The sequence below is a fragment of the Melospiza melodia genome, chromosome 13 (genome assembly GCF_035770615.1).
Source record: "Melospiza melodia melodia isolate bMelMel2 chromosome 13, bMelMel2.pri, whole genome shotgun sequence".
In the NCBI taxonomy this organism is placed as follows: Eukaryota; Metazoa; Chordata; class Aves; order Passeriformes; family Passerellidae; genus Melospiza; species Melospiza melodia.
In genome coordinates, this window is record NC_086206.1 from 14,045,281 (window position 1) to 14,072,982 (window position 27,702).

The window sequence follows — 27,702 nt, forward strand, 5'->3', positions numbered from 1 at the left end:
TTTTGTTTTCCCAAAGCTGCATGCCCAAGAGTCTGCACCTGTAGCAAATGTACAGATGTGGAGGTACTGTTGGCAGCAGCCCTTACGGTCATGACTAATATGTCAGGTTTCACAAGCAGATTGATGTGTCTGCCTGATGGGAAATGGAAGTCCTGGAAGGCACCCTATCCTACTGCTTTCTAATTCATTGGTTCCTAAATGTCAAGTGACTTTTTTCACAAGTGACAAGTGTTTGAGCATATGAAATGCCTTGACCTATCCATTACTCTCCCCAGTAGTTTAACAGTTGAAGTAGAACAATGTGCATTTAAATTGTAAACTATTTTTTTACCAAGTTTTCTTTACTCATTTAAAAATCACAGAAGTTGGCAGAGCTGAACCCAGGTCACCATTTTAATTTGCATTTGTAGATCTTTAAACAATTCCATTGTATCTGTTTGGACACATGAAGTATTTCAGCACTCTACTTGAGTCTGTCAAAAACAGCTGATAAGATTAGCTCTTAGCTGGTCAATATCACTCATGAACTGGAGGCTGCAGCAGTACTGAGGCCAATCAGTCTTGACTAGTAATAACAAAAAGGAGTGGAGACAAGGTATTTTTGTTTGCTTCAGAGAAAAAATCCAAATTATTCCCACTATTATTCAGGTCACTGATGCAACTGTGGGGCACCCTTTGAGGTGTGTATTACTTCAGCCATAATCTTGTAATTTCAAGATTTAGTTCAACTTAAATGCACAAAACCATACATGTGGCCAAACTCAGGTCAACTGAGACAGGCATTCTGAACGAAGGTAAAAATCTCAGGTATGTTTTTGAAATACATACCTCACTTTGCCAGACAAACAGGCTTCCTGTTGCCTTTTACGGCACCAGAATTCAGTATCAACACAGCCCCGATTCTAGGCTTACAGCTTTGGAATTTATACATAGACTATGAATCAGCATGTCTATGCTGCAATAGTACCCTTTACTTCTGTTTTTATTTCTAGTTTTTCTCCCTGCTACTTAGCTGTCAAGATCTAGTATTGGCCACCGAAATTCTGCTATAGAAAGCGGTTCCTAGGAGGTTTTAGGTGGTCACTTTTTAGTCAACAGCATTTAAATTTATGAAGGGAATTTTCTCTCTGCTGAGGTAACTCAGCTACTGTGTCTTCACTGAAGCAATCAAACAACTGTTCACAGACTTCGAACTGAACATTTTGATTTTGGAGGTTTCATAAAACCTGGAAGAGATTTACAAAGCTGCAGCAGTGCCTCTCCGAGTGGGTGCTCGGAGCCACCCTGGCTTGCTCTGGCACAGCGAGCTGCAGGGGACACTCCCCTGTTCCTCGGGAGCTTGGGAGAGCAGCTGAGCCTTTCACCTTTGGGATGAGACAGCAGCATGACTTAGGGAGAAGGAGGAGAGGGGACCCCAATCGGGGCCAAAGCCCAGGTTTATTGCAGAGCTCAAAGCAGAGCCCAAATCCAGCAGCAGCAGCCAACTGAAAATGGCAATTTGGAGTGTGCAGGGTGTTATAAAGGGGGGGAGCAGACCAGGGAGGGTTTGCCCACCTGCCAATGGGGATACAGGAGGGCGTGGGGACCAGGGAAACAGGCAGGTAGGGGAGCCAATAAGGGCCAGCCGAGGGAGGGGTCCCGGTGCCTGAACCTATCACTCAACGCCCTTTGTAGAAGTTTCTAGAGGGAGGGGATGGGCCGTAGAGTGATGGACAGGATGCTGGGGAGGGGTTAAGGGAAGGATTCAGCCACTTTTGGGGAACAGGTAGGGAGATTGACATAAAAAGGAGGGAGGAGGCAGCAGGGGCAGAACCATTATAACAGGGGGAAACTAGTATAAACCAAAGTACAACTTTATGCAACTAAAACGTATGAGAACACAATACAACACAAAGTACCACAGAGTTAACAAGAAAAAAATCAACCATTAATCAGATCTTTAGTGGCAAGGTGATTTAGTTGATTAAATCCTTGCCACAGTCGGATACATTTCCATGTAGCACGGTTCAGTCTATAAATAATGGAGCAGAACTTAATTTATCATTAGGGGCAGAAAGACAAATGAAGTAGTTTGTTGTGACCAGTTTTCTTCTGAGAAAATAACTGAGACAGTACAGCAAATCATTTCATGCAAGCATCCATCAGAATTAAGCTGGAAATTACTTAGTCTTTGGAGTCAAAGTGGGTTTTAGTCTGATGTAATAATGCATTACTTTACCACCTGTTTCTGCTGAAATCTAATTTGATCCATTAGCTCTTACCATTTTGGTAACAATTCCGAAAAAGAAACAGTATTGACACACATCTTGTGTGAGTAGGTAATGAGTAGGCAATCATTATCCAATGAAAACCTGCCCTGAAAACATGCCATAGTTTAGGAGGATGACACAAGGGCATGACCCATGTTGGAATCCATCTGCAAGTAAGAATATTTTCAGCATTTCTGAAAGACCACCCAAACCAGTTTTTCTGTGTCTTCCAGTTCCAGCTCTTCCCTTTCTTTTGTGTAATTGCTTTGTCCTCCCTCCTGCTTCTTGCAATGGCTTTAAACTTTAGTTGGATTTGATTTCTGGTTTCTTTTCTTCATTTGGGTCCATCTCTGTTAAAACACAGTAACAGAGCAGCTGTATGTTCCGTGTTACTGCTCCTGCAGAGAAATTGGAGACAGATTAGAACAACAGCCACCTATCTCAACTCTAATTACAAAACACATCTGACTAATGAAAGCTGTCAGGAATGCTGTCTCACCTCTCTTTAGGGAAACAAACAATAAAAGCTAATACAATAACTTTGTCCCACTCATTTTTAACAAATCTTAAACTGTTCTGTTGATATCCTAGGGTGTTCTGCTTCTTAGGTACCCTGCCAAGTAACTGAATAAAATCTTTTTTCCCTATAATTAAGAGTGTAAAATTTGTGGAATAAAGAAAGTAAAACTAATAGCACAGAGGGAAAGCTACAAGATTACTGAGTATTTACATACATTCTACTACTGCAGCACCACATCCTGCTTTCAGGGTCAGGTTATGCTATAAACCTTCCTTACCACATCCCTCATCATGGCTGTCTCACACAGTGACAATAACAAAGAGCACCGATAGAGAAAAGTTGAAATTTGTGTAATTTAACTGCTGGCAAACTGTAATTCAACAGAAGGCAAAATTCCATTCTTTACTGACATAAAATCTATCTATTTTCAAATAACCAATTCAGTAAAGCTGGACAGCTTCTGCTACCAAGAATGTTCACACTTTTTACAATCATCAATCTTGGTTCAAATTAAAGACTTTTTCCTGATGTTTTGGCTATTGCTGAACAATATCAAGGCTTCTTTTCTTTCCTCTTAGCTCTTCCTGCAGTTGGCAGGATGGGAGAGGGCAGGCAGCCTGGCAGGAGGATGTCCAGAACAGCTCACCCAAACTATGCAAAGGGCTATTTCATGCTCTCTGGTGTCATGTCCAGCAATAGAAAAGGGTTGAGCAAGAAGTGTTTGCCTGTGGGAGTGTTTCCTCATACAGCTGTTGCTTGGAGACTGGCTGCACACTGGGCTGCCTGTGAGGTGTGTGATTGATTGCTCTTGCAGCAGCAGGGCTTTTTCCCCTCTTCACTCACTAAATTTTCTTTGACTTGACCAGCAAGTCTTCCCACCTTTTTTCTTCCTGTTCTGTCCCTCGTGCTGCTGGGGGTGCTGATGAGCTAGCTCTGGCTACTCAGCTGGGTCAGCCCACCACAACCCTTTCCATGAACAGATCAAGAGTCACCTACTTACTTTTCCCTTTCCTAACAACATCTCCAGCAAACAAAGAAACTTACCCATAAACTTGTTAATAAATTGAGGTCTCCTTGATGCAGGTAAATAGACTCCCAAGAAAAAGAATGGAATTCCAGATAAAGCAATGCCAATTCCAATCACTGAATTTATAAAGTCACTATAGAGTGGCACTACCACCAGAAATATTGTGCATATACAGAATATTATCGGAAAAGCCAGACTCAGCTATAGACAGAAAAAAGAGAACACAGTGTTAATGAAATATTCACTATCTATAGTTACAAACATTATGATACAGACTTTTCTCTCTGAAACCCCCTCTGTAGAATTCTCTGCTCTTCCTCTCATATATCTGGCTATTTAGGACAATAAGCAAATTGCAGAATTATTCTTAACAGAACTGTTGCTAAATATTGCAAAAGTAATCAAGTATGGTAACTCTGTGTGCTGAAAGAAAGTGCATAGTGGCATGAAGTGTTTTCAGACAAAACCAGTAAAACTTGGGAAACAAGAATTACTGACTTTTTTGAGTAGAGTATCAAAGTATGAGGTTACAGGATCATATACCATCGGAGCTAAAGGTGATCCACAGAGTTACTTAACTTGAGCAATTCCAATCAGAGATTTCTGCTGCTAGATAAAAGGCTAACTACTGTGTTAGGCTCTTGAGACATTCTCCCGTGAGCAGACAGAAGGGGCACTTATTGAACTAGCATGTAATATCAGAGTATACTGACACAACAATCTCTTGTTCTTACCTAGCAGACAGGCTAACTTTCATGGTACAATATCAAAGGGAAACCACACTTTATGTCCTGATCAATCTGTAACCTTTACACTTAACACGTATGGTCCAGATTTTAGACAGTACTTTTATATTATATGGAAGGCAGGGATTTTTAACAATTGTGTAATCAGTATTACCTTAAGAGGTCTAGGCCGATCTGGTTCTTTCCAACGTAGATATAACTGCCCAGCAATAGACAGACCAACAAAAAACCAGTAACTGAAGCTGAAGTAATTAATCAGCTTGAAGACATCTTCCACAGCCAGGTAAATAAGGGTCATAAAACACTGTCAGAAAAGAACAAGACTAAGGATCTAAACACAAAGGTTTGAAACTTACTGTTTATCCTGGTTTTTGCCTTAAAGTAACACCTTATACTCCTTAGTGTCTGGCATAATTTTGTGCCTCAAAATATTACTCTCTCAGCAATCACCTTGATGATAGTATATTTTATCTCTTGTGAATTTTTTTAAGTTTTCCTTTCAATAATCATATTCTTGTTCTGAAAAAGTTACCTTAATTAATTGACTGGATCACAATAAATTACATTCTTATTCAGGGGACTGGGTTTCTCAGCTGCATTTAGATGCAGTAAGGATCTGAGAGAAGCACTGGGCTCTAGGAATTATTCAGTCTTGAGCAGAATAATTCAGGAATTATTCAGTCTTGAGCAGCAGAAATCTTTTATATACAATATGTCAATTATTAGTTGCAGTTTCAAATGCAGAAACTGAAAATGCAATCCATTGTAAACAGAACACATTTCTTATGGCATGGCCTTCTGCTAAACTGATATTCTGATTTCAGCATGAAATTGAATACATACATGGACTAGTTCTTTTTATACTTTTCTCATGTTATTTTTTATACATATATATTTGTGTACATTTTTCTAGCCCTGTGTTGAAGCTCCATTTTGAGGGAAGCTGTGCTGTGTGTCTCATCTAATTAGTTGAAAAGAAAAGCAATAACTTGCATTGAAGAGCAGAGCTGGCACAGGTGTGAACCTCTTTATGTGGATCATAGACAACAGATCAGGAAGGTGACCTTCTCGAGATCCTACAAAAAACAGCCTGAAAAAAAGAAGTAAAACACATGTTGAGATCACAGGCAAGAGAGATGATCATATTTCTTCTCAGTAGAGACATTGCAAATTCATTCAATGGATAGAAAGAATATTAAAATGCTGGATAAATCTATTTAAAACTTTTGCTAGTTACATCCGCAATCAGTGCTCAAAGAAAAGGTTCTAGACAGTATCCTAAGCTTTCTGATTGCAGCTTCATAGCAGTAGCAAGTTTTTTAGGGCTTTTCCAAGTACAAAGTTTTAAAATACTGATATTACAAGGTCAGTAAGTTTTAGATAAATACATTTGAAAACAAAAATTTGCTAGAATTATTCTATCAATTAAAATGGAAGGTAATGCAAACAATCAGAAGGCCTGAGGACTCACCACACAAAATTCATTTGATTCATTTTCACCAGACAAAATTAATTGGATCTTATAATTTTGCTCTGCATACACTCAGGAATGCTTTGGAGAAACAAGGCAGTGTTAAGGGTATATGTACAGACACACACAAAGGTTTATTTAGATCTGTGGTTTTATTGTGGCTATTCATTATAGTTTGAGTTTTAAAAGTATTTTCTGCCTCTCTCATAACAGCATAACAGTAATATGTAAAAGGAATTACGAACATTTCTCAAGCTGAAAGAGGTATGCACTACCTTGATGATGCTAGAATTGAAGCATTAAGTCCTCCAAAGCAAGAAAAGGCTACAGCAATGGGAATCGTCCAGCTGAATATACCAAATACCCTGTCAGCAAATGTCTGATGAAAGGGAAAAGAAAAGGAAACATGAAAATATCTGCAAAAAAGAATATGTAAAAATATGATATCAGAGCTTTTGTAATACACTTATATGGAAAAATAGTAACACAGTAAGGACAGTTCATAATGCAGCACAAGGAATCACACAGCTCTCTTATTTATTTATGGATTCTAAATACACACAAACTTCTTTAGCCAAGCATCTGAAGTCATATTTTCTGCTCACAAGGGAAAAGAAAATGTTTTGAGCATTTTCTTCCCAATCCTAATATATTTTATTATCTAACTGACCTACAGAACACAAGTGAACATTCTTTGGATTACTAAAAATATTACCTAACCAAACAGGGAAATATCATATTGCAGTGAATAACCACTGCCAACATCACAGCTGCTGCTCATAGATTCTGTTGTAGGAATCTACTTCAATTCCTTTTTTTTTCAGTTTCCTAAGCAGCATCTTTTTCTTTAGCTCCACTGGCAGGGCCTCTGGACTCTACTCTCACAACTTGGCAAATAACAGAGCAATTGATCTTATCAATTGCTCAATACTTGATGTTGCTAGACAATACTGCAAGAAACTGTGGTGACTGTCCATGGTAGAGCTCTGGAACCAGGAAATCAGGAGCATCAAAGTTTAACAGCAAGTGGTAAGAGCCACTGACTGCCAGCAGTCTTGGATCTAAAACAAAAATGGGTAATAATTTGCAATATACTGTCCTGGTCTATTCTGTTCAACCTCCTGGATGGAGAAAAAAGTCAGAGAGACTTAAAGTATCAGACCACACATTTGAAACATGAAGAAATTTAATTAATGCAGACTGACAGGGATTCCATCTCCCATCCTGGTCTGAGCATTGCACATATCTGGACACTAGCATGAAGTGAGGCAGAAATGCCCTCAGCTGTGTTCAGAGGATGTGGGTGGAAGCCTTCCTACCCATCCCAAGCCTACCTACACATAACTAAATCACTTCCATCATTTCTTTTACAGAAGCAAACTAACAGTCATAGTAGCAAAAGAATCATGATTAAATTAGACAGCATGAAGTCACTATTTAGGGAAACACAAAGGTACATACTCATGTATAAGTATTCAAACAAAGATTTGAACATTTTACATCTTAGCAAGCAGCAGTCCCCTGAAGCAGAATGCAATTTGTTATGATCCAGTCAATGAATTAAGACAACTCCTCCAGAACAAGAATGAGGACAAGAAGAAAACTCTAGCAAGCAATTGTTGTAATATTTTAAAGGAATATTTAAACCTGAACTGCTGATTTCTGAAGCCAAACAATAAGTGAAATTACCAGACACAAAACTCCTGGAGGATTTTTTTTTAATATATGAAGTTAAGCTACAGAACAAGATGTTAGAGAATTAAGATGTTTAGTAAAACTGCCTAAAGGATAAGCATTTAGATAAGTAATATTAACAGCTGAAGCTAAAGAAGAGAGAGAAAAAAAACTATTAATGCAATTTTATGCTGAAGGATAAAAAATTAGCTAATATAACATTTGGAGAATTTTTTTCCCTCCAAAGATGTTCTTTGCAATGATGTTCTTTTCTATTTCCTTTTGAAACATCTGGAAATGGTCCAATGTGAATGACAAGTACAGGACTAACTCAAAGGCTATTTCCATCCTGTAATGTGTATCCAGTTGTTTTAGGAGATGCTAATACTGTTGCACACATCTTGGAAAGCAACATTTAATTCAAATGAACAGTAAAACCCACAAATTATATACAGACCAAAATGCTACAGATTCAATGTATTCTGGATGCAGGCTATGTGCTACATCAACTGTTGATCCAGCTCAAAGCCTAAATAAGTGATTTCCCTAGAGCTGTACAAGTCAGACTCTTCAAAAAATAGAGTAATGTGGTGAAAACCCCTAACAAACACTGTCATTTCCAATCTACTTTCTAATGCTGTAGTTGGGATTCATCACAGAGCAAAGGGCAGAGAAACTTCAAGAGCTAAACTTGAGGTGAGGCAATACAAAATATTTTAATTGAGAATCATCTAAAAAAAGTTCAGCTTGGTTTGCCAAGTAGATTTACCTGCCTGCAAAATGATCTTTCAGCACAACAAAGTTGAAAGGTCCCTGAAGTTTGCCTAATCTATCTGTTGATATTAACCAGCTTTACATGAACATAAAGACCCACCTGCCTTTAGACAGGTGTTTCCTGACAGGGTTTCACCTTTATTTATAACAAAAATCAGCCAAGTTCATTACTACTACTCAGACACTTGAGTACAAATTTAAAGTCCTTCAATACCCTCCCTTTAACAGATGCCAAGAAATGTCTTTTTCCAAGCTCGGCTATAGTCTCTTGTGAACAAAGATAAACCCAAAGACCTCCACAGCATTTCTTGCTAAAAGAGATACTGAAGTCTAAGTAAAAGCAGCCACAGAAACATTCACTGCATGCATATCAGAGGATTATTTTGCATAAGAAGGCAGGGTAGAGGAAAATACAACACAAAATCAAGTTATTAAGCACGCACACTGAGTGCACTGAACCAAGAAGGGAAAGGGGGAGGGAAAAGTAGCAGAGTTAGTGGTTGTTTTCTGCTAAAACCACAACTGTACAATCATGGATCCTCCAGAAATGAGCCAGACCTGGGCTTTGAGCGGAGATCCTCACCAATTCTACTTTAACTACAACTACTTCTGGGAGTTGTGAAGTACATATATAAAAACAAATGAGCTGGCAATGGAGGAAAGAATAGAACATTTACAAAGGCATGTGGAGGATGACAGAGCCACCTACCTGGAGGTAGCTATAGGCAGAAACATTTAGTCCACCATAACAGGAGAAAACCACCACTATGAGGATATCATCTCAGGATTCTTCTGAGAAAGTCTAAAGAGCAAGAAGGATTAAGAGATTAAATTGTCATCTCTGCTATAGTCTGACAAATCCTGTAGTCCAGACTTGAATTATAACTGCTTCTAACAGCTTGGAAACAGAATTCAGAGAAGTGCTGATGTAACCCTTGCAAGTAGAGATTCAGTTCTTTTATGCCCTCCCATCCATTGAATATGTAAGGTATACATGGATACATGCACACTGTAGGACATGCAGCTGGAATTGTCCCCTTTAGTTTTGATTTTTTTTTTTCAAACATCAGGGAATAATAATGAAAGAAGAGGCTTTCCAGCCTTGCACTTCTCAGCTGAACTGCCCTTATTTAATCATAACTAAAATGTTACATTACTCCCAGAAGAATGGTCAAAAACTGAATTACAGCTTTGTTTCAAGGCATGAATGACTGAATAAACTACATTTTATTTTTGTCTTGGGTTAGTTTGATCTCATGATCATCAGCTGGTAAGTTTTGAATGGTTTGCAAGAACACTTTTTTGTCCTTTTAAAGGTCCAAACAACAGTTCTGTACAAACAGGTTGAGCTAAAAGCAGCAGAAATTCCAGCATAAAGAGCTGCCACAGCAAAATACACAGGATATTGCCTCACACTCAGTAATTCAGGCACACAGATGAGTAGCAAGGCCCACATACATATTAAAAATCTCAAGATGAGAACTGTTTCATCACACTTAGCTGCACATTAGAAGTGTACTTAGAGGCACACAAGAAATGTCAGACTACACTGAGAGCATAAGGAGCCACAAGCACATGTGAGGCTGGCAAAGCAGCACACAGTATTGATTGGAGGGACAAATGGACAAATGCAAAGAGAATGTAGCCTAACATGAATAGGAAACTTATACCCAAAAATACCCAAGGATTATCAGGTGTTTCTGTTAGGAAAGTTTAAAGGGCATTTACAGAGCCTCTTCACATTAACTCATTTCAAGATCCTATTGCCCAGGAGCTTTTCCAGACCAAGTTCCATTAACATTCAGAGCAGTAAGGGGATATATATGTGTGTGTGTATATATATATGAGCAATCTGACTGGTATTTTGGAAACACAATTAATTCTGTTTTGAAACTTTTCTTGAGGTGAAGTATAAATACATTCCCACATTACAGGAAGATCTGGCACTCAGAATTACAGTATGTTTTCTTAATTTTGAGCTTCTGAGGACTCTAAGGTGCTATGCTACTGCCTAACAAAAACAAACTCTTGATTAATGGCAATTAGGAAGCTGCACATGCAAAAAAAAAAAAAAAAAAAAAACTAAGCACCTGAGCAGAAGTTTTCTCCCACTGCCATAGATTACATTGTCAGGATACTGTATGACATCTCTCCCCACTGACCAAATCAGATTTAGTGTCACATATATTAAAAGGAAGAGTGCCCATCAACCAAACCCAGAAAATTGTAAAGGTGCAAAAGAAAACAATTTAAATGTGTCTCCTGTAATTCTCCTTTCAATTACCATGCTGTTTATCAATTCTACTCAAACAGACATAATTCTCTCATATTATTGGCAACACCTTTACTGGGAGAAAAAGGTACCAGTGCAGTAAGAAGTCCAGCATAAAATTCCCACTTCATTTTTGGGTCACTGAATATAATCTTATGGCAAGGGAACCAGCACTACTCTGCTGCATTAATACACTGCATTCCTGCATGCCTGTAAGTTCTCTCTTCTGTACAGCCCACATTAAAATTTCCAGTGTCAGCTCCAACAGTAAAACAGTTCCATTTATATTTTCATGGAGGTGCTGAAGATATTTGATCTGAACCTTCTCAGGTGTTTATCCTCTTCTTAGAGGATCTAAGGATCTTAGATCATCTCTCATAGCTAGCTGTAGAACAAGGGTTCAGTGTTTCCCAAGTCTCTTACCTATCTCATACTGAAAATGTAATATATCATTCTCAAGTTCAGCTTTTCAGCTTGGACTCCAAAGCCAGAGAACTTCCATGCAGCTGCCATCAGGAGTGTTGCATTGGCAGTGAATTACAGGTGGCTCCAAGAAAGAAGGCAAATAACTTACTGAACAACTCTCCCTCTAAAAGCAACTGCCTACCCTCAGTTGGAAGGTATGGACTGTGCTCTTCATCCAAAGAAACCTTACTGGGAAGTGCCTGTGCAAGCAAAGAAGAGGAACATGACACTGATGGCTAAGGACGAGTGGATTTTCCTTTTCAGAAAAGAAGCCAGTGAAGCCAATGAAGGAAGAGAAGTAATACCCAAAAGGTCTAAGAAGAACTTAAAAATTTCTGTCTGAATTCAGTTAGAAAAAAGAAGAGCTCCATGTTGGCCTAGTTGTGCTCAGATGAGGAGGCTTAGGGCGGTACCCACTATTCCGGCTCGTGCACCAAAAATCAGGTACAGGGTCCTGATATCTTTGTGGTTAGTTGAGAACAGTCAATAATTATTTAATACACCAAAGAAGAATAAAACAGCTGAAACACACAGCCTCCCACGTTTCAGTTCATCGAGGGAGCATGGCAAAGCAAAGCAAGCCTGCTCTAGAATATGAGAGCACCAGGGTGAACTGATGGATTTACACTGCACTCACAGGATGATATTCAAAGATGCAACTGAAGTCATCCTCTTTATCCCCAGTCTGCTGACAAAGCTGTACAGCTCCAAGAAAGATGACAGCTGGCTATGCAGGACAACTGTTTGCTTCAACCACTTTTAGCTCTTCCAAAGGAAGAGCTAAAAGAAGTAGGTTGCCAAACACCACCTATTGTAGGAACTCAATCAAGGCCCACAAACATGACCAAACACAGGTATCAAACTGTGCATTGGCAGCCAGTATGCTTCCAGTCAGGAGACAAAACAGCCCAGAAAGTGCTTGTGGAGCAGCTGCCTTTTTCACAGACAAAAACACAATAGTAGTCTCAAAAAACATCAAAAAGGTTGTTCAGTAATAGTGAAAGATGAGGTAAAATGTCTGCTCTTCTTTATTTGTGTTTGTGCTACAGAGTAATTTTCATCTCCATAAAAGTTAATAGCAAAGGTTGTAATGGTTTCCATAAGGAGGTAAAACAGAAGTCAGCTGTGAGACTCTGACAGGAATCACTGAAAAAGTGAGTGATTTGACACAGTCAGCAACCAACTGAAGAGCATTTGCAAAACTTTTAAGCTGGCTGTTGCTGTATCACTTAAATTTCTTCAACAAAAAAACTTCAAAAAATCCATTTCTTAGCCCCAACACTGGGGCTATATCACATGAAGCCAATTGTGTTGTAAAAGGAGGGCATTTTATTATTTCTTTTCCCATATAACCCCTTGGTATGATTTTTTTGCCCCATCACCAATAAAAACAGCACAGAATGTGATCTGGAAAGATCCTTTCATACTTCTTTTACTCAGAACTTTCAGTCCATTCAGAAACCAGAAATGGCTCCACTCCATCCCTTCCAGCTCAAAACCTCTTCACTGAAAAGGAGAAAGCCACTTCACTTCTTCCCAAAATAGCAACAAGGAGGCTGAAATGTAACTGCTGCTTGATTACACCAGACTTGAAAATGAAGCAATATTACCACCATGTTTCTTTAAAAATTCATCAATGTAATTTTCAACCTACGCCAACCTGCACCAACTACATAAAGGGCAACAAGCAATCTGTAGCTTGTGTCACATGTAGAATATCTGAGCAGATCAAAGTGCCTCAATTTCATCAGATTTCTTTGAATAGCTTAATTCTCACCTCCTTTCTTCATTCATCCACTGAATACAATGTTCTATGTCTTCCTAAAGATTCCACAGGATAGAATCTCTTCCACCACCCAGAGAATCTGGTTTTTGCTCATATCCTTACAATGATTTGTTAAGCATCTCAAACACTCACTTGTAACACTTGGTCAACTTACCACTGCCACAGCATCACTAGCAAGAACAGCATGAGAATCCAGCACTGTATAGTAAGCTATATTGGTCATAATATAGATAATAGTCACAATTGGCATAGACACTGCAATAGCCAGGGGCAAGTTCCTGCAAGACAGAAAAAATGCCAAAACTCCAAAACCCACAACGGCAGAAAAAGAAAACTTACACTAGTAACAGATTAAAGTTATTTATTTGTATCATTTACAATACAGAGAAAATTAATGAAACCAACACAAAGATTTCAAAGAAGGTATCTCTGGAATCAGAGTTTGGTTTCTTTTATAACTAGAAATTCTAATAAAGAAGACTGGAAAAAAAATCAGATTTTTATAGTAACTTACCACCTAAATTATGTGTAAAAAGGGATTCTCTGCAACTGCTCTTCAAACACTCCAAGGTTTCCACATCTGTAGTAACAGCCTTCAAACTTACATGCTTTAAATGATTTCCTAATGTCCATGTTAATTACCACATTTAGAACCCAGAGGCAAAGCTCTGAGGTTCTGCCCTCCTCCTCCCTGGGGAATGGGGTTGTCCTTTCAGCACCTCCTGGTGGAACTGATGCAGGGAGCTTTATTAAACCAAACCCCTGTTCTCATCTGCACTCATCACTGCAGAGAACAACCTAACTGGGCTGCACAACAGAGATGCAGATCTCAAACTGCTGAACAGCGATGTGGTGTATCCTACTAGCAAACACAGGTCTAGAAAGCTACACAAAACCAAGTCAAGAGTAACAGGAAACTGCTAACCTTTAGATGTGAGCAGGTAAGAGTTAACTGTGAGATAAAGTCACAGCCCTGAGTGTGCAGCTCCACAGAAACATATTTTTAATGTGTGGCTTTGGCTTTTCTCAGTCTTATTCTTCCCTCAAACCTCACAGGAATATTCAAATGTTTCAAAAGGGGAAGCAGAATTGAGAGTGTTACTCTCGCATTTGCCCACCTTGAAATCAAATACAGCAGGGTGACATTGATGTGTATTTGCCATAAACATTGTTTGTAATAACAACAATAAAAAACCTCCAAAAAACAAAACCTCAAAACATAAAAATTATCAGTCTGAATACTTTGCAAGTCTGAAACTTTGCAAGTTTCCTCAAAAAATTCCTGAGGCCCAGAAGTCCAGCGTCTGTCTGCTGCCATAGAAGCAGAAAAACAAACAGGGCCCGCAATCCTCTATATAAATCAGTAAATTAGTAACTGGGAGTTCTGACTCTTCTTTCAGGTTGCACACTCATAGTAAGAGACCCATGAATCCCAGCACAGAGAAGAAAAAGAAGCAGTGAATTTAGTTCAGAAATATTACACAATGTAACAAAAATCTGAAATAGCATTTTAAGGCCTTTGCATCATCCAAGATTAACGCCAAAGGACGATGTCAAAAAAATTTGTGGATTGCAACTTTTGGGTGGATAAGCATGAAGGCACTACCAATCAAGTGAACATGAAAAATATGTAATTCTTATGGTAATTTTGTAAAAGTCCGGAATACCTCATTATTCCCAAGAACTGTCAATGCAGAAAGCTGAAATTTGAACTTCACTTTACCAGCTACCATTCTACCAAGAATAAAGCTTGTATTAGGCACTGATGCCTATCTAGAGCAAATGATTATGAAGAAATTTTCATCAGATATATATATATATATAAAATATATATATATAAATATACTGTGAGAAAAATTGTTTTTCGAAACAATGCATCTAATAGACGAGCTATCAAACTGATAACAGAGAACACTATACTTACTTTAAAAAGGAAAGGCATTGCAACAATACTCAAAAAAGAAGCTTTTCAGCAGAAAAAAGCCCATTATTGGAAGGACCAAATGACTGATTAAAATACAAAATGTGTGTCTTCTGAATATTTCTATCAAATCTTTGCAAGAGGATTTAGGGAAACGAACTGTAAATCTGGAATTCAATCTAACCAAAAATAGCTAGGTTTTCTTTAAAGTACTTATCCACTGTTTCAATAGATAGCTTTCCTGGTTAGATAAATGCCCAGCATAAAACTCAACATCCAACATAGAAGGGAATAAACTGCAATAGTCAAAATGAGTTGGGAGAACTAAAAAAAAAAAATCTCATTCTTCTTTACCATTCAGCTATAGCAATCTGGATGCAAAAATCATCAAAGGGAATCTATTCTAACATAAAGGTGTCTGCTTACTCACAACTGGGCAAGATTGGCCAATTACACTTTTAGAGTATGAATTCATGGAAAATATGAATATTCTTAAATATGAAATCAGAATGATTGCACAGGTAAACACAGACAACACTTAGGTACCACTGCAACAATGACACCTATTATAATAAATTGTAACAACATCTTGAACTGAAAGTTTATCTAGCACTGAATACAACATCCTGCAATCATCTACACTTAATTGTTCTTGCATTTTAATTTCTTTTTCACTTTTAATGGAGTTTAGTAAATCTTTGCCCTTGGCCATCCACAGCCTCACCAGTAGAGCAGTTCCACTCATTTCTGTATAAGCTCAGAATTTATTAGTAACAGCCACAAGACCCCAACCTGGGACCATCCCCATTTAGAAAGCTCAAATCATTTACCTTTCTGGGTTTTTGATTTCTTCTGTTACATAATTGAGTGTATCCCAGCCAGAGTAAGAAAACAAGGCAGAATATAATGCAAGGGAGATTTCTCCAATATCAATAGAGGATCCCTCAAAAGAGTTCTTGAAGTGCCCTGTGTGCCCTGTGTGGAAAAGATGTAATGAAAGATAGGATGATAAAATACAGTAAGTAATATTTTTCCATGTGCCACACAATTACAAAAACACCTCAGAAACCCTAATTCCTTCAAATCTGCTCATTAAGAACGTTTTTCCAATTCTACTCCAAGTTTTAGCCATGAGAATTGGCATGGCATTTAAACTACTATGAGTTATTCTGTGTGTATGATACTGTTCTACAATTAAACACCTGGTTTGTCCACAGTAGCACAAGAAGTTCAGGAACATTAAGTTCAGACTAAGCTGTAAACAAATGGCAATGACAGTACTCAGGTTAAGTGTGGGGGTTTATAATATATATATATTTAGAAAAATAACCCACTCAATTCTTCTTTATCCTTTTAAATTTTCAAACATTTAGCCTATGCAGAAAACAAAGATTACAAGAGACTTAGATAACTATGAAAAGAGAAACTCACACAAACACCTACAGGGATGTTTAAGGTTTTGCTACTAATAAGAGAAAACTGAGAAAAATTAACAGAGAATAAAGCTTTCCTGTTAAGATAAAATTTTCCTAAGCTAAAGTGTATGTTGGTGGTTTTTGGACCAGTATTTGTGAAAACTTGTGCCATCTTTTGACTGTAAGCAAGTCAAGACAAGTTCATCAATCATAGTTTAATATTAAGACTCTCTCTATATATAAACATACACAAAACCACCAAAAACAGAAAGGCAAGCTATTGTGCAACTCCAAAACATGCCCTATACTATGCATCCTCAAGTGTTTAGACTCCATTAAAACTGTAATATTTGAAGCCTCCAAAATATCTTTACTTATTTCTCTTTTCTACTTTTTATCCCAATCAGACATTGCTACTCCCTCAGCACAGACACAGGTGGAGTAACTGCTGAGTTAGGAACAGAAAATGGAGACAATGTCAAGGAAATCAGATGGGAACAAGCTTGGTATCTACAAAACAAGGGATGGGCAGATGTGCTAAGGATTATGGTGCTCACATATGCATATTCTTGATTGGTTCACAGTAATTATCTTGATCATGAACTTTCAACAATAACCTGTTAGAGCAAAGGACATAAATTGTCAGATTGCCAGGGAAAGACACCCTTTATGGCAGCTTTGAAAGCAGGATAATTTTCTTAAGCTAACACACCAACAAACTGTTCCCAAAGGAAGGGCTAAGAACAAAACTAAGTTCAGAATTTATCTTAACTTGAGGCACAATGCCCAACACACAGACTTTCTAATTCTCAACAGTATAACAGAACTCAGGCTTTGGGCAAAAACAGAGCTGTAGCTTCACAAGTCTACCTACATCTTCTCAGCACCTTTGTGCCTTAAGTTCAGACACTTTCAGGCCACAGATTCATTTTGTAAAAAAAATATTCAATTGATCTCACAATAGAGATGTTCCTTAGAGAAATTCGTAACTTTCACCACTGCCACTGTATTTTGCTGTCTCTGTGAATTGCTGTTTTCACTTCCTTTTTAATTCTGTATTGCAGGCTGTAAATAACACAACATTGCTGAGCAGTCAATTACCTTCTTTTACCAAGTTCAAAGTCAATTGAGATAAGATGGGTATCTCATAATACAGTATCATGACAATACCTTACATTGGTATTAAGGGTATATTCAAGGTGGCTGTATTACACTTTTTTTACTGAGGCATTCCATAAAACATACAGAGGAAGTTCACTGTCCTTACACCAGTCACTCAGCTTAATTGATAAACACAAACCTTTGCTACAATTTTACAAGCTTACCCTGGCAGATTTGAACAATTCCAGCGATGATGATGGCGATAAGAGCAAGGACTTTAGCATAAGTAAATATATCCTGCACACGTGTGCCCCACTTAACATAGGCACAATTTATAAATGTTAAAAGGCCTAGGGAAGGAAGAAAACACAAAAATTAAAATTCTATTTGAGCAATGCTCAGTTTAACTCACTTTTCAAAGCTTTTAATTGACATCTAAATATGCACTGACTTGTTATACTATTGCTTAAGTTAAACTGAAAACACACTGGTTTGAACAAAGCAGGAAACAGATGTTTTAAACACTGTTTCAACAGTGGAAGGAAATACCTTCCTGTTCTCTGCCCATATTCCTAATGTTACCTCTCATCAGCTGTACTCTGCAACTACCCTGGAACTAAAGAAACTGCTACATGGAATAATTAATTTCAATGTACCAATATTGTTCTAATAAATTAAAGATTATCTAGAAATTCCTTTGGGCAAACATATTAAAAGAGTGAGAAGGTTTCTTTATGCTTCATTGTTAGGCTGAAGATGAGTTCAACATCCATGGAGTAGCTGCAGTGCTGAGTGTGCTTCCAGGTGTTTCAGTACTCCTTTCCAGTTCTACTGCACTGCATTATGGAGAGAGAACACAGCAATTTTACAAGGGCATGTACTGAGAGGACAAGGGGTAATGGCCTTAACCAGAAGGAAGGTAGATTAGATTGGATTGGGCTGGATTAGACTAGGTGTCATCAGGAAATTCTTCCATGGGAGGGTCATGAAGCACAGGCACCTGTCCAGAGGTTGGGGGTGCCCCATTCCTGGAAGTGTTCAAGGCCAGCTTAGATGGGGCTTGGAGCAGCCTGTGAGAGTGGGAGGTGCCCCTGCCCATGGCAGGGAGGTGGCACGAGATGATCTTCAAGGTCCCCTCCAACCTAAAGCATCCTGTGGCTCTAAAGGGCGTGTGCCTTACAGCTAATGCAACAGGAGTCAGGATTTTTACAAACTGGTAGCAAGTAACGAGTATCCTGAATGCCTTTAGTCCTCTATCCCAAAATAAATTAGTCAGACCTATGTCACAAGGTTGCAATGAAACTTGAAATGAGACTTTCAGATCTCACAAATATTTTTTTAGTTGCTGACTAAACTTACTCACATGATCAACTTCCCCAAGACAGTTCTCCTGACTCTCAACATTCTGCTTATGCATTCATTACCTTTCTCTGAAGTGGAGAGCCAGGCAACCTTTGTCTGAACTCCTACTAAACAGGATTCAGTATCTTCAATATTCTTTATTCAACAAAATCCTAATTTGGCACATATTTTTCTTAGCTAAATTACTACCACATAATTGAAACTTCTGTATTGGAAACAGTGTTTCTTCCAAATCTCAGTTTTCTCTCTAGCTAGTGAAAAAATGTTTATATACTACTGTACTTTTTATCTCCATAGAATCTTCTTGTACTGTGTATTTTAAATTTGCATATAAATAAAAACTAAACTTGATTGTTTCAGGAGTAAGGTAGCAGTAAATAAAAATTATATTAAAAGATGTGATATATTATTTCCTTTCCCATAATCCAAGAATACCATGATACCATTGAGATAAAAATGACCTTAGCACAGCTACCAAATTGCAAACAGTAACTTTTAGAAGCTAACAAAAGAAAGGTAATGATCAGACAAGTACAGCAGTACTATGTTACACAGTCTGGACAAGCTGGATGAGCTTCAGCTGTGTGGCAAGAAGAGGGGAAAAAAAACCCAGTTGTATCAAATTTCAAAAGTCAGGACTGCTGCAAGCTCCCAAACAGCCTTCAGGAAAAAAACCAACTCTGCTCAGTCTCTGCTCTTCAGTATTAGGGACTGGAGTATTTGCTTGCTGGATTTATTTCTGCCATATTTTTTAAAGCAACTTTCATTGGGATTAATTATTGAGTTAGGGCTTGGTCTCTACTTCAGATGAAATGATACTCTGATACCTTATAAGGGAAAAAAAAAAAAAAGAAAGGTTATCAATATTCTGAATAAGCAACACCTCTCTTTTGCTAAAAATACTGTTTTCTTCAATTTAATTATTGTTTAGTCACTTAAAGTTTCTGAGAACTGTGAAGTTTAGTTCTGTAGCACCAGATGACACCCCACTGCCAAAATGATTGTCAAAGTAAAGCTGTATAACACAAAGACTGTTCTCACACTGGCTCTAGTATTGCTATTACTAAAATTAAAAAAAAAAAACCAAAAAACAAAACTAAAAGCAAACCCCACAACAAACCCACCCAGTCTCACATACAATCTGTACCTAACCTAACTTCCACTCCCAGCAGCTTCATTACAAAGGGATTAATCATATCCAGAGCTAGGGATGTGACAAACAAGCTCAGCAGTGCCAAGCCAGGGAGAAGCCTAAGCTTTAACAGCTAAATGAAGCTGTAGAGCAGGGCTGAGTCTTAGCACTGACACTCAGAGCAGGGCAGAACAAGCATTTAAACCATAAAACAGACTGTTAAAGTAAATTGTTCCACCTGCCTGAGAGTGATCCTGCTGTCATGTGTCTCCACTAAAAAAAGAAGTGTTAAATCCTCTTGATTAGCAGCATATGTAGAGGACATCACAGTGTTTGTCTATACCTACTATATAATAATTTTAATTTAATCACTTTGTCTTAATTTATTGCTTTTTAACCAACTCCTTTTTATAAGGGCTATCTGCCCTCAGAGTGAGGGGATACCTTAAATGGAAGAGCAGATTCTCCCACACTCCTTAATTTGTGCCAAGATACCTTGGGACAATACCTGTTTAAGGAATGTGAACATGACACTACAGGCCCTTCACTCATTTGCAAGAAGGAGGCAACAGAACTGATTAAACAGACAGATTTCCTGGACAAAGTTGGTGATTATTTTCCCCCCTACTTGCTCCTCAATTAATGCTTCCACAGCAGTAAAAAATAACAAAAATGGAAGGGGAAGCTGCAATCATCATAACCAATTACAGAGGCCAAATACCCAAAGTACATGTGATTTCCCTTTCCTTGTCCTTTACAGACAATAAGAAACATTAAAACTCTTCCAAAAGAAGCCTCAAACAGGCAGCACACATCCTTGAAGCATATTGTTGGGAGTAAGAGTCCAAGTTCTGTGTTAGCTTTTTGATACAAAATCGTGTCAATACAGGTGACAGGCTCCAGAGCACACAGCTGTGGATCAGTACATCACAAAGCATTGTCCTACACACTGGCTGAAATGCAGTTTTCACTGTTTACTGGAAATGTAAAATATGTATATAAACACTTTTAATAGGAAACACCTGAAATTAAATAAGACACACAATTCAAACATACAGTTTCATTATTTTCATACAGCAGAACACTGTGGGCAGCTGCTCCTCTATATTGACTAACAGAGCTGGCTATATGAATACAAATATTTCAATTTTATATACATACAAAATTTCCACTTTTCAAAACAGCTTTACCACACACACTGCTCTACTGATTTTACAGTTAATCCCAAGTAAAAAGAATAATCTTGAATGAATGATTTTTTGAAAGCAGAGTAGTAACTGAACCATATAACCATTGAGAACTTATTGCAAACCAAAATACATCAGAATTTCTGGCATAAAAGCCATTCTACAATAGCTCTTAAGACCACCCCAAGAGTACCCCAAGGTCTGATTTAAGATACCTCTCTCAAGGGAAAGCAATTTTTACCCCCTTACTTACCTGGCAATTTTTGGCAGGTAAGTAAGCCTGAAAGAGTTCAACACCTTGTTCTGCTTCCAAATGAGAAAATGGTCATTCACTGACTGAACACCTGCAAGTTTCTCAGGCTGGAATTGTTCTTTTCCCCACTGTACCTCAAACCATTGCAGATCCATTATGCACCAACTCGGAGCGTGGGTAAGATGTTTTTATTAAAACATCTTTAACAAAACATGGATAAAAACTTACCATAGTAAATTTCAATAAATACTTACATTCACAAGCAGCTGCTATGAGACGACAAGCCACATATGGAGGGTCACAAGAAGGGAAGAAAGGCTGGACTATGTAGTTAGCAAAGGTGATGGCAATGATTGCCTGACTAGTTGGTTCAACAATCAGGAGTGACGTCCACAAACGAATAAAAGCAATGAAACTCCCAAAAGACTCCAAGATATATGCATAGCTGGCTCCTGACTTAGTAATAGTGGTTCCAAGTTCAGCATAGCAGAGAGCTCCAAAGACTGAAAATATCCCTCCAACTGCCCAAATTATTAAAGACAATCCATAAGATTTGCTGTAGATGAGAACTCCTTTGGGCGAGACAAAGATACCTGAACCAATCATGTTGCCTACTATGAGGCTTATCCCATTTATTAAAGATATTTCTTTCTTCAGTTGCAATGTATCTTGGTCTCCATCCTGTTTTCGACTGCGACCTGTCCTTTTTGATTTTTTGACTGGGCTGTATTCAGCCAGTGACATTTGTGGTTTTGTATCATCTGTCCTTTCTGCCATTGTAGAAAGACTGTGAATTCTCCACGACTCCGAACCACAATCTAAAACAAAATATAGACAGCTGAAATAATTAATTTTTTTTATCCCTTGCAAAATCTTCTTTCCATCTTTTTACCCTATGATTTACAAATATAAATTAAAATATTTCCTTTTGTTGCTTCATGTTTGGTTCTTTTTACACAAAGTCAAATTCATGCACAGTTAAACAGCAGAACCAACCCAGACAAACCAAGAGACAAATTCCTATATAACTTAGAATGAAAGAGGAACTGCTACCATCAGGAAAAAAAAACAAACAAAACTGTAGGAAGGACAGAATTAAAGGTCTCCTATCTTGTGAAGACCAGAAGAAAGACCAGAAAGAAGGACAGTGAGTTGTTATAGATCAGGAAGCACCACAAGACCAAGATGGAAGTTCTAAGCATGAACACAGATGTACTGCAATACTAAAACTACCAATCCAAGCACTGTGCTTCCACAGGTAATTTGTGAGTGATCCAGCAGCACGTTATCAATTGCCGAGGGCCACAGGCAGAGGTGATCACTCCACTGTGCCCTTGATGCAAGCCTTGAGCTCTGACTGACACCAAGCTCTTCCCTCCCTCCCCAGAACTCTTTATCCAGATCTCACTGCCTCATCACTCACTTATCTAAAAGTACAGACTGCACATAAAAACCCACAGTGGTTTCAATCCAAATTCCTCCATTAGCAGTTGTTTTTAACAGTACCTAAGGACACAGAAGTTAGCTTTTTTCCTCTGCTTCAGAACTGACTGACCAGAAAAGAGCCCCCTTCTTCTGAAGTCTCCAGAAAATGCTCCCATGCCTTCCAAAAGCAAGTTACTGCTAATAAAATCACTCAGCTCAAGAAGACATTGATAATTCTGAATAAGACCCATTTTACACAAGATCACAAGCTTATTAGTTGCATAAAAATACAGGCCCTACATATCTACCAGAATTATTTTCATAACTATTCGTTTGTCCTGTCCCTGATTAAAGCTTTAGTGTATACTTCAGCTATTTACTATAGAATAGAAAAAATAAAAAGAAAATCTGGGTTAATTAGAATAAAGCAGGTAATCTAGTGTGGAGTGGATTTTGTGCTTTTTTTGGGGTAACACTAATTTTACAAAAGGTTTTCTATCTGCAACAATAAACTTGTCAACTGTGACAACAAAAAACCTGAATGTGGGAATTTTGAAAGGTCAACATGCAGTCACCCAAACCACATGTGCATCTAGTACACATGAATGTACAAGCTCTTGCAGGCACACCTTTTTGGAGAGAATACTCCTCCTCTATCATAAAACCAACATCTGTATACTAAAGCACAGAGAATCTGACCAGACATCCCTGAACTAGAATGAAGATGTGAAAATTACAAAGATTCTTTTCAATCAATTACAGAAGTAACGTCTACTGAAATGGAGTACAAATTTTTTATTGAAAAGTATTACTTCATTCATCTCCAACTCATTAATCTTTAGAGACTGTGTTCTTTTAAGTAATGCAAAGTAAGACCCTCAATCTGTTTAGTTGGATGCCTTCTGGTTTATTTTCCCCTCAATACTCCAAATAAACACTTTAAAGATGCCTAATTACTGAATACACATTTTATCATTTACACGAGTCAACACCAAATGTCACAGATACACCAGAAGACATCAAATTTCACACTTATAATCAAACAAAAATTTTTCAAGCTTCCAGAAACTAATCACTACCATTTCAGAACTTAAAAGCTTGAGTATTACAATGAGGCACCTCCAACAAAATTAACTAGAAGAGAGGCTTCCCCACAGTTTCTACAGATGAGTGTCAGCAAAACTGCAAAGGAAAAGCAAAGTCAATTGATCTCAGCAGTTGTTACCTGTTTCTCTTGTTATTTATTCTTCCATCCACCTTGTGCCAAATTCATCTGCAACCACTTCATGCCTGGCTTTGCGTTAGTGGTGTAGTAGAGCAAAGTTTTCAAAAATATATATGCTCCATAAATTCACAAGATTATTTGTTTGCTTTACAAGAGGAAGCTATTATCTGTAAATGCATATAATCATTAAGCAATCATAGATATGGTGCAATCGTCAGAAAGTTCTGCAAAACAGCAGAACAAATAATCAAAGCAGATGTTTTCATTACTAATTTGGCTGCAAGAAGTGGATTTAAAAAAACTCTTGTGACCCATAAAAATATCATTCAACTCCAAACTGAGTCTTTCATTTCCATGAAAAGAACTCGGGACAAGATACTAGTTGCAAATGTTTTTTAGAAGGCAATTCACCCTGAACAAATGTCAGCAGAAGAAACAAGAATACTACAGCTATTATTATGACATCCAGCTGCCATTTAAAACATGCCATGTTCTTTTCAGCCCTTACAGCCAAAGGATAAATATGTTAAGAACTGATTATGAATGTTAAACACCATTTTGGTGGTAACTACACAGCTTTAGGATTTTTTGCTCATATCCTGAGCTCATTTTTTGCTCATATCCTGACCATCATTTCCATTTCCTCCTAAACACCTTCCAAATACAAATTCATCAGAAGCATACACATTACTTGGAATACTCAGGCATTTTGATGATTTAAGTCAATTGAATAACTCAAATCCCATCAAACCTGGTGTGTTAATTCAGAGCCAGTTTTGCACAAAGAGTAACCATGATTGATTTACCTCACGGTCTGGAGTTCAGAGGTGCATTTAATTACCTGCAAGTAGAAACTCAGTCACCCTTCAAATGCATCCACCTCAACCAGCAGCACGTGCCTGCAGTTCAATACAGTTTTGTTACCCATGACCTAGACTGTTTCCTGCCCTACTATCTCCACCCAGGAAAGAACAATCACACTACCCCTCAACCCAGACTCTTTTCTCCCAGTTTTGTCTCTTTTGTTATTCCCAATTTCGGGAATCTGCTAATAACTGGGATTTGCCTGAAGGTGTGTACAACAGCTCAATGGAGATTTGATACTTCATTCTCCTCCCTAGTCTTGTTTGTTTTAGGCGCCTTTTAAAGCCTTCAGAGCAGAATTGCTAATTTGCCTGACTCATGTGATGCTTTTCCACCACCTCGGCCAAAATCAAAACTGTTGGCAGATTTTTTTCTCTCAAGTGCTTCACTTAATTTTAAGTGGAATTAGAATCTGCAACTTTGACCACTTGGAAAAAACTTACCAAGAAAGAGAGAAAGCAGAGACTAGAGAAAACTGAAGCTATGTCAGAGAAAAAACACATATATCAAAATCCATTATTCAGTCCCAAGATAATTATTTCAGTGGAAACAGAAAAGAGGCTTAGAGGAGGAGAACCAGAGACAAATAGTATACATTTTCTAACATACAACAATCCTAATATACAGCAGCTAAAAATACTTTCAGAACAATCTCTAATGCTGCCAAAGCCTGACCACAGGAGTGCTATGGCTAATGCAGGGCTCTTAGCTTGCCTCCACACAAGCTAACCAACACGGATTTCCTCATCCCTCACCCTTGTGCAACACAGTGTCTTCAACTCTTTTTTTTTTTTGCTGATCACTGCAGCTGTGAGGAACATTTTGCTGATACATGTAGATTTTTTTTTTTATTTTAAACGGAAATGACTCTGCTGTTGGTATAGAAAGCTATGGTATGAAACCAGGACACGGTGACTTGAAACTAGCATCGCTTCACTGTTTCACCAAAAATGTATCTTCTGGTGAGGCCTATCACATTGCAGCCAGGTACCACAGGAGCTGATGAAGGTTAACCTGCAATTAGCAATGTACTAACACTGCATTACAGGGTGGCCCTCCTTTAAGGGGAGGGAAAGAGGAACCATCTGCCAAGATCCCCTTTCTCCCACTGAGCAGACTGTTTGACCTGGGATGAACCTGCAAGTGATTTCATGACCAAGGTGAAGTACCAAACTGCTAAAAGCTTACTGTGTTTGCTGTGCTTTTATACAATACCTGCTCATTAGCAAAGATTTCTGGTGCTCTTGCTACTGTCTTCCTCAGCTCTTGATTGCATAAAACAACTCCCATTGTAACACAGCTCTACATTGGCTGTTCACATGAACCAGATGTAAAGACTATTTCTGAACACAATGACTGGCCCCATGAGCAATATTCAAGATTGCTCTATACAGGCAAACAGCATCAAAGTCTTCAGGGAGTTAAGCTCCAACAGAGCAAACGCTTATTCATTGCACAGTATATATTTAGGCACCTCACAGTCTGAACACTTACATGGGAAAGGCTTAGAGTTTGTCTGGGACATGTTTTTCTTTTTCTGCTGAGAGAAGAATCACTGCCCTACCATATGTACACTTAACAGGTAGGAAGCCCGTGCAACAAAAACAATTCCCTCTGTAAAGATTTGTTCAACCAAGTATTTTGTGCTTGCATACACAAACACACCATCTTTAGCACAATACAGAAGAAACCATACCAATAAACTTTTGATCAAATAGAACTGGTTGTAACATCCTTAAAAAAAAAAAAAAGGACAAGGTATGTTTATCATGTAAAAAAGTATGAAAGAGAAGTTACTATGACAGTCTTTTCACTTGATAGTGTATCAGTATGGTAGTTAAGTAATATTTTCATATTTTTCGTGTTTTTAATTATTTTCATATTTCCAAGGAAAAAAAAACAGAAGTAAGCTCACAACAGGGACTTTGATCAGTCTTGATTTAGGCTGGGAGTGCACGAGGCTGCTGCAGTGAGAGAACATCTGGTGAAGTTTATACAATAAACCCCAGATAAAGACAGAAGGAACAATCATAGAGTTTGTTAAAGTAATTCACCTTATGTTTCACGCTGGGGCAGAAAAGTGGAAACCTCTTCAGAGGAGGAAAAATAACGCCAAAAGGCACACGCTACACCCATGTGTACTCTTTAGGTGGCACCTGATCAGATTGTAGTTAACACCGTCCGTTTAAAAACACACAAAACAACCAAAATTACTACTAAACGTCAGCAGGAAAAGGTGCGCTAGCTCTCTGCACCCACCACCAAAGGCACTAAGGGAACACGTGGCTTGACAAAGCCACCCTCGAGTCGCCATAAGCGTGGCGCCTGGGCTGTGGCCGCGGCCCCGAGGGCTCCTGCAGCAGGGCTGGCACTTCCCGAGGTGTCATCGCCACTCTCGGAGGCCGCCCCGCTCCCCACAAGCCGTGGTGAGCCTCTTTCTCCTCATGAAATAAGCGAGGTTCACACAGCCCCGGGAAGGAAGTAGCTGCAGGCACCCGCCTCAGGCGGGTGCTGTCAGAGTCGGGGCGCCCTTTAAAGACAATACAGAAACACACACGGCATTCATATGGCTACCACCGCACATTTCGGCAGCCCGGATCGCCAAAGCCGCCGCCCCAGATGCTCCGCATGGCAGGGGCTGCCGCCGCAGCCCCTGCATTGAGGCTGCTCCCTGCTCGCCTCCCCTCAAGGTCAAGAGAGGCGAAGGAAAGGGGAAAGAAGCCAAAACCTCACCGGGGCCGTCCGGCCGGAAACGCTCCCGCGAGGCTCCCTTGGGATGCTCCCCGCCCGTTGCCACCCGAGCGATGGCGGCCCCTCCTCCACCCCGCCCCCC

General features: G+C 38.7%; 1 protein-coding gene across 3 annotated transcripts; it reads right to left on the reverse strand.

The window, feature by feature from the left end:
- Positions 1–306: 306 nt before the first annotated feature.
- Positions 307–27,686, reverse strand: SLC7A6 (solute carrier family 7 member 6). Of its 3 annotated transcripts, none has more exons than XM_063167823.1 (10): positions 27,603–27,686; positions 21,610–22,173; positions 17,646–17,771; positions 15,736–15,880; positions 13,139–13,262; positions 6,289–6,392; positions 5,536–5,632; positions 4,697–4,846; positions 3,814–3,997; positions 307–2,647 (listed from the first exon to the last, which is right to left on the reverse strand). In XM_063167823.1, exons 2-10 carry the CDS (start codon positions 22,130–22,132, stop codon positions 2,553–2,555), a joined length of 1,548 nt encoding a protein of 515 aa, XP_063023893.1. In that variant the 5' UTR covers positions 22,133–22,173; positions 27,603–27,686; the 3' UTR covers positions 307–2,552. The 3 variants fall into 3 exon arrangements, with proteins under 3 accessions (XP_063023893.1, XP_063023894.1, XP_063023892.1); XM_063167824.1 differs by lacking the exon at positions 27,603–27,686 and adding an exon at positions 26,924–27,201; XM_063167822.1 differs by lacking the exon at positions 27,603–27,686 and adding an exon at positions 24,006–26,498.
- Between the last annotated feature and the right edge of the window lie 16 nt (positions 27,687–27,702).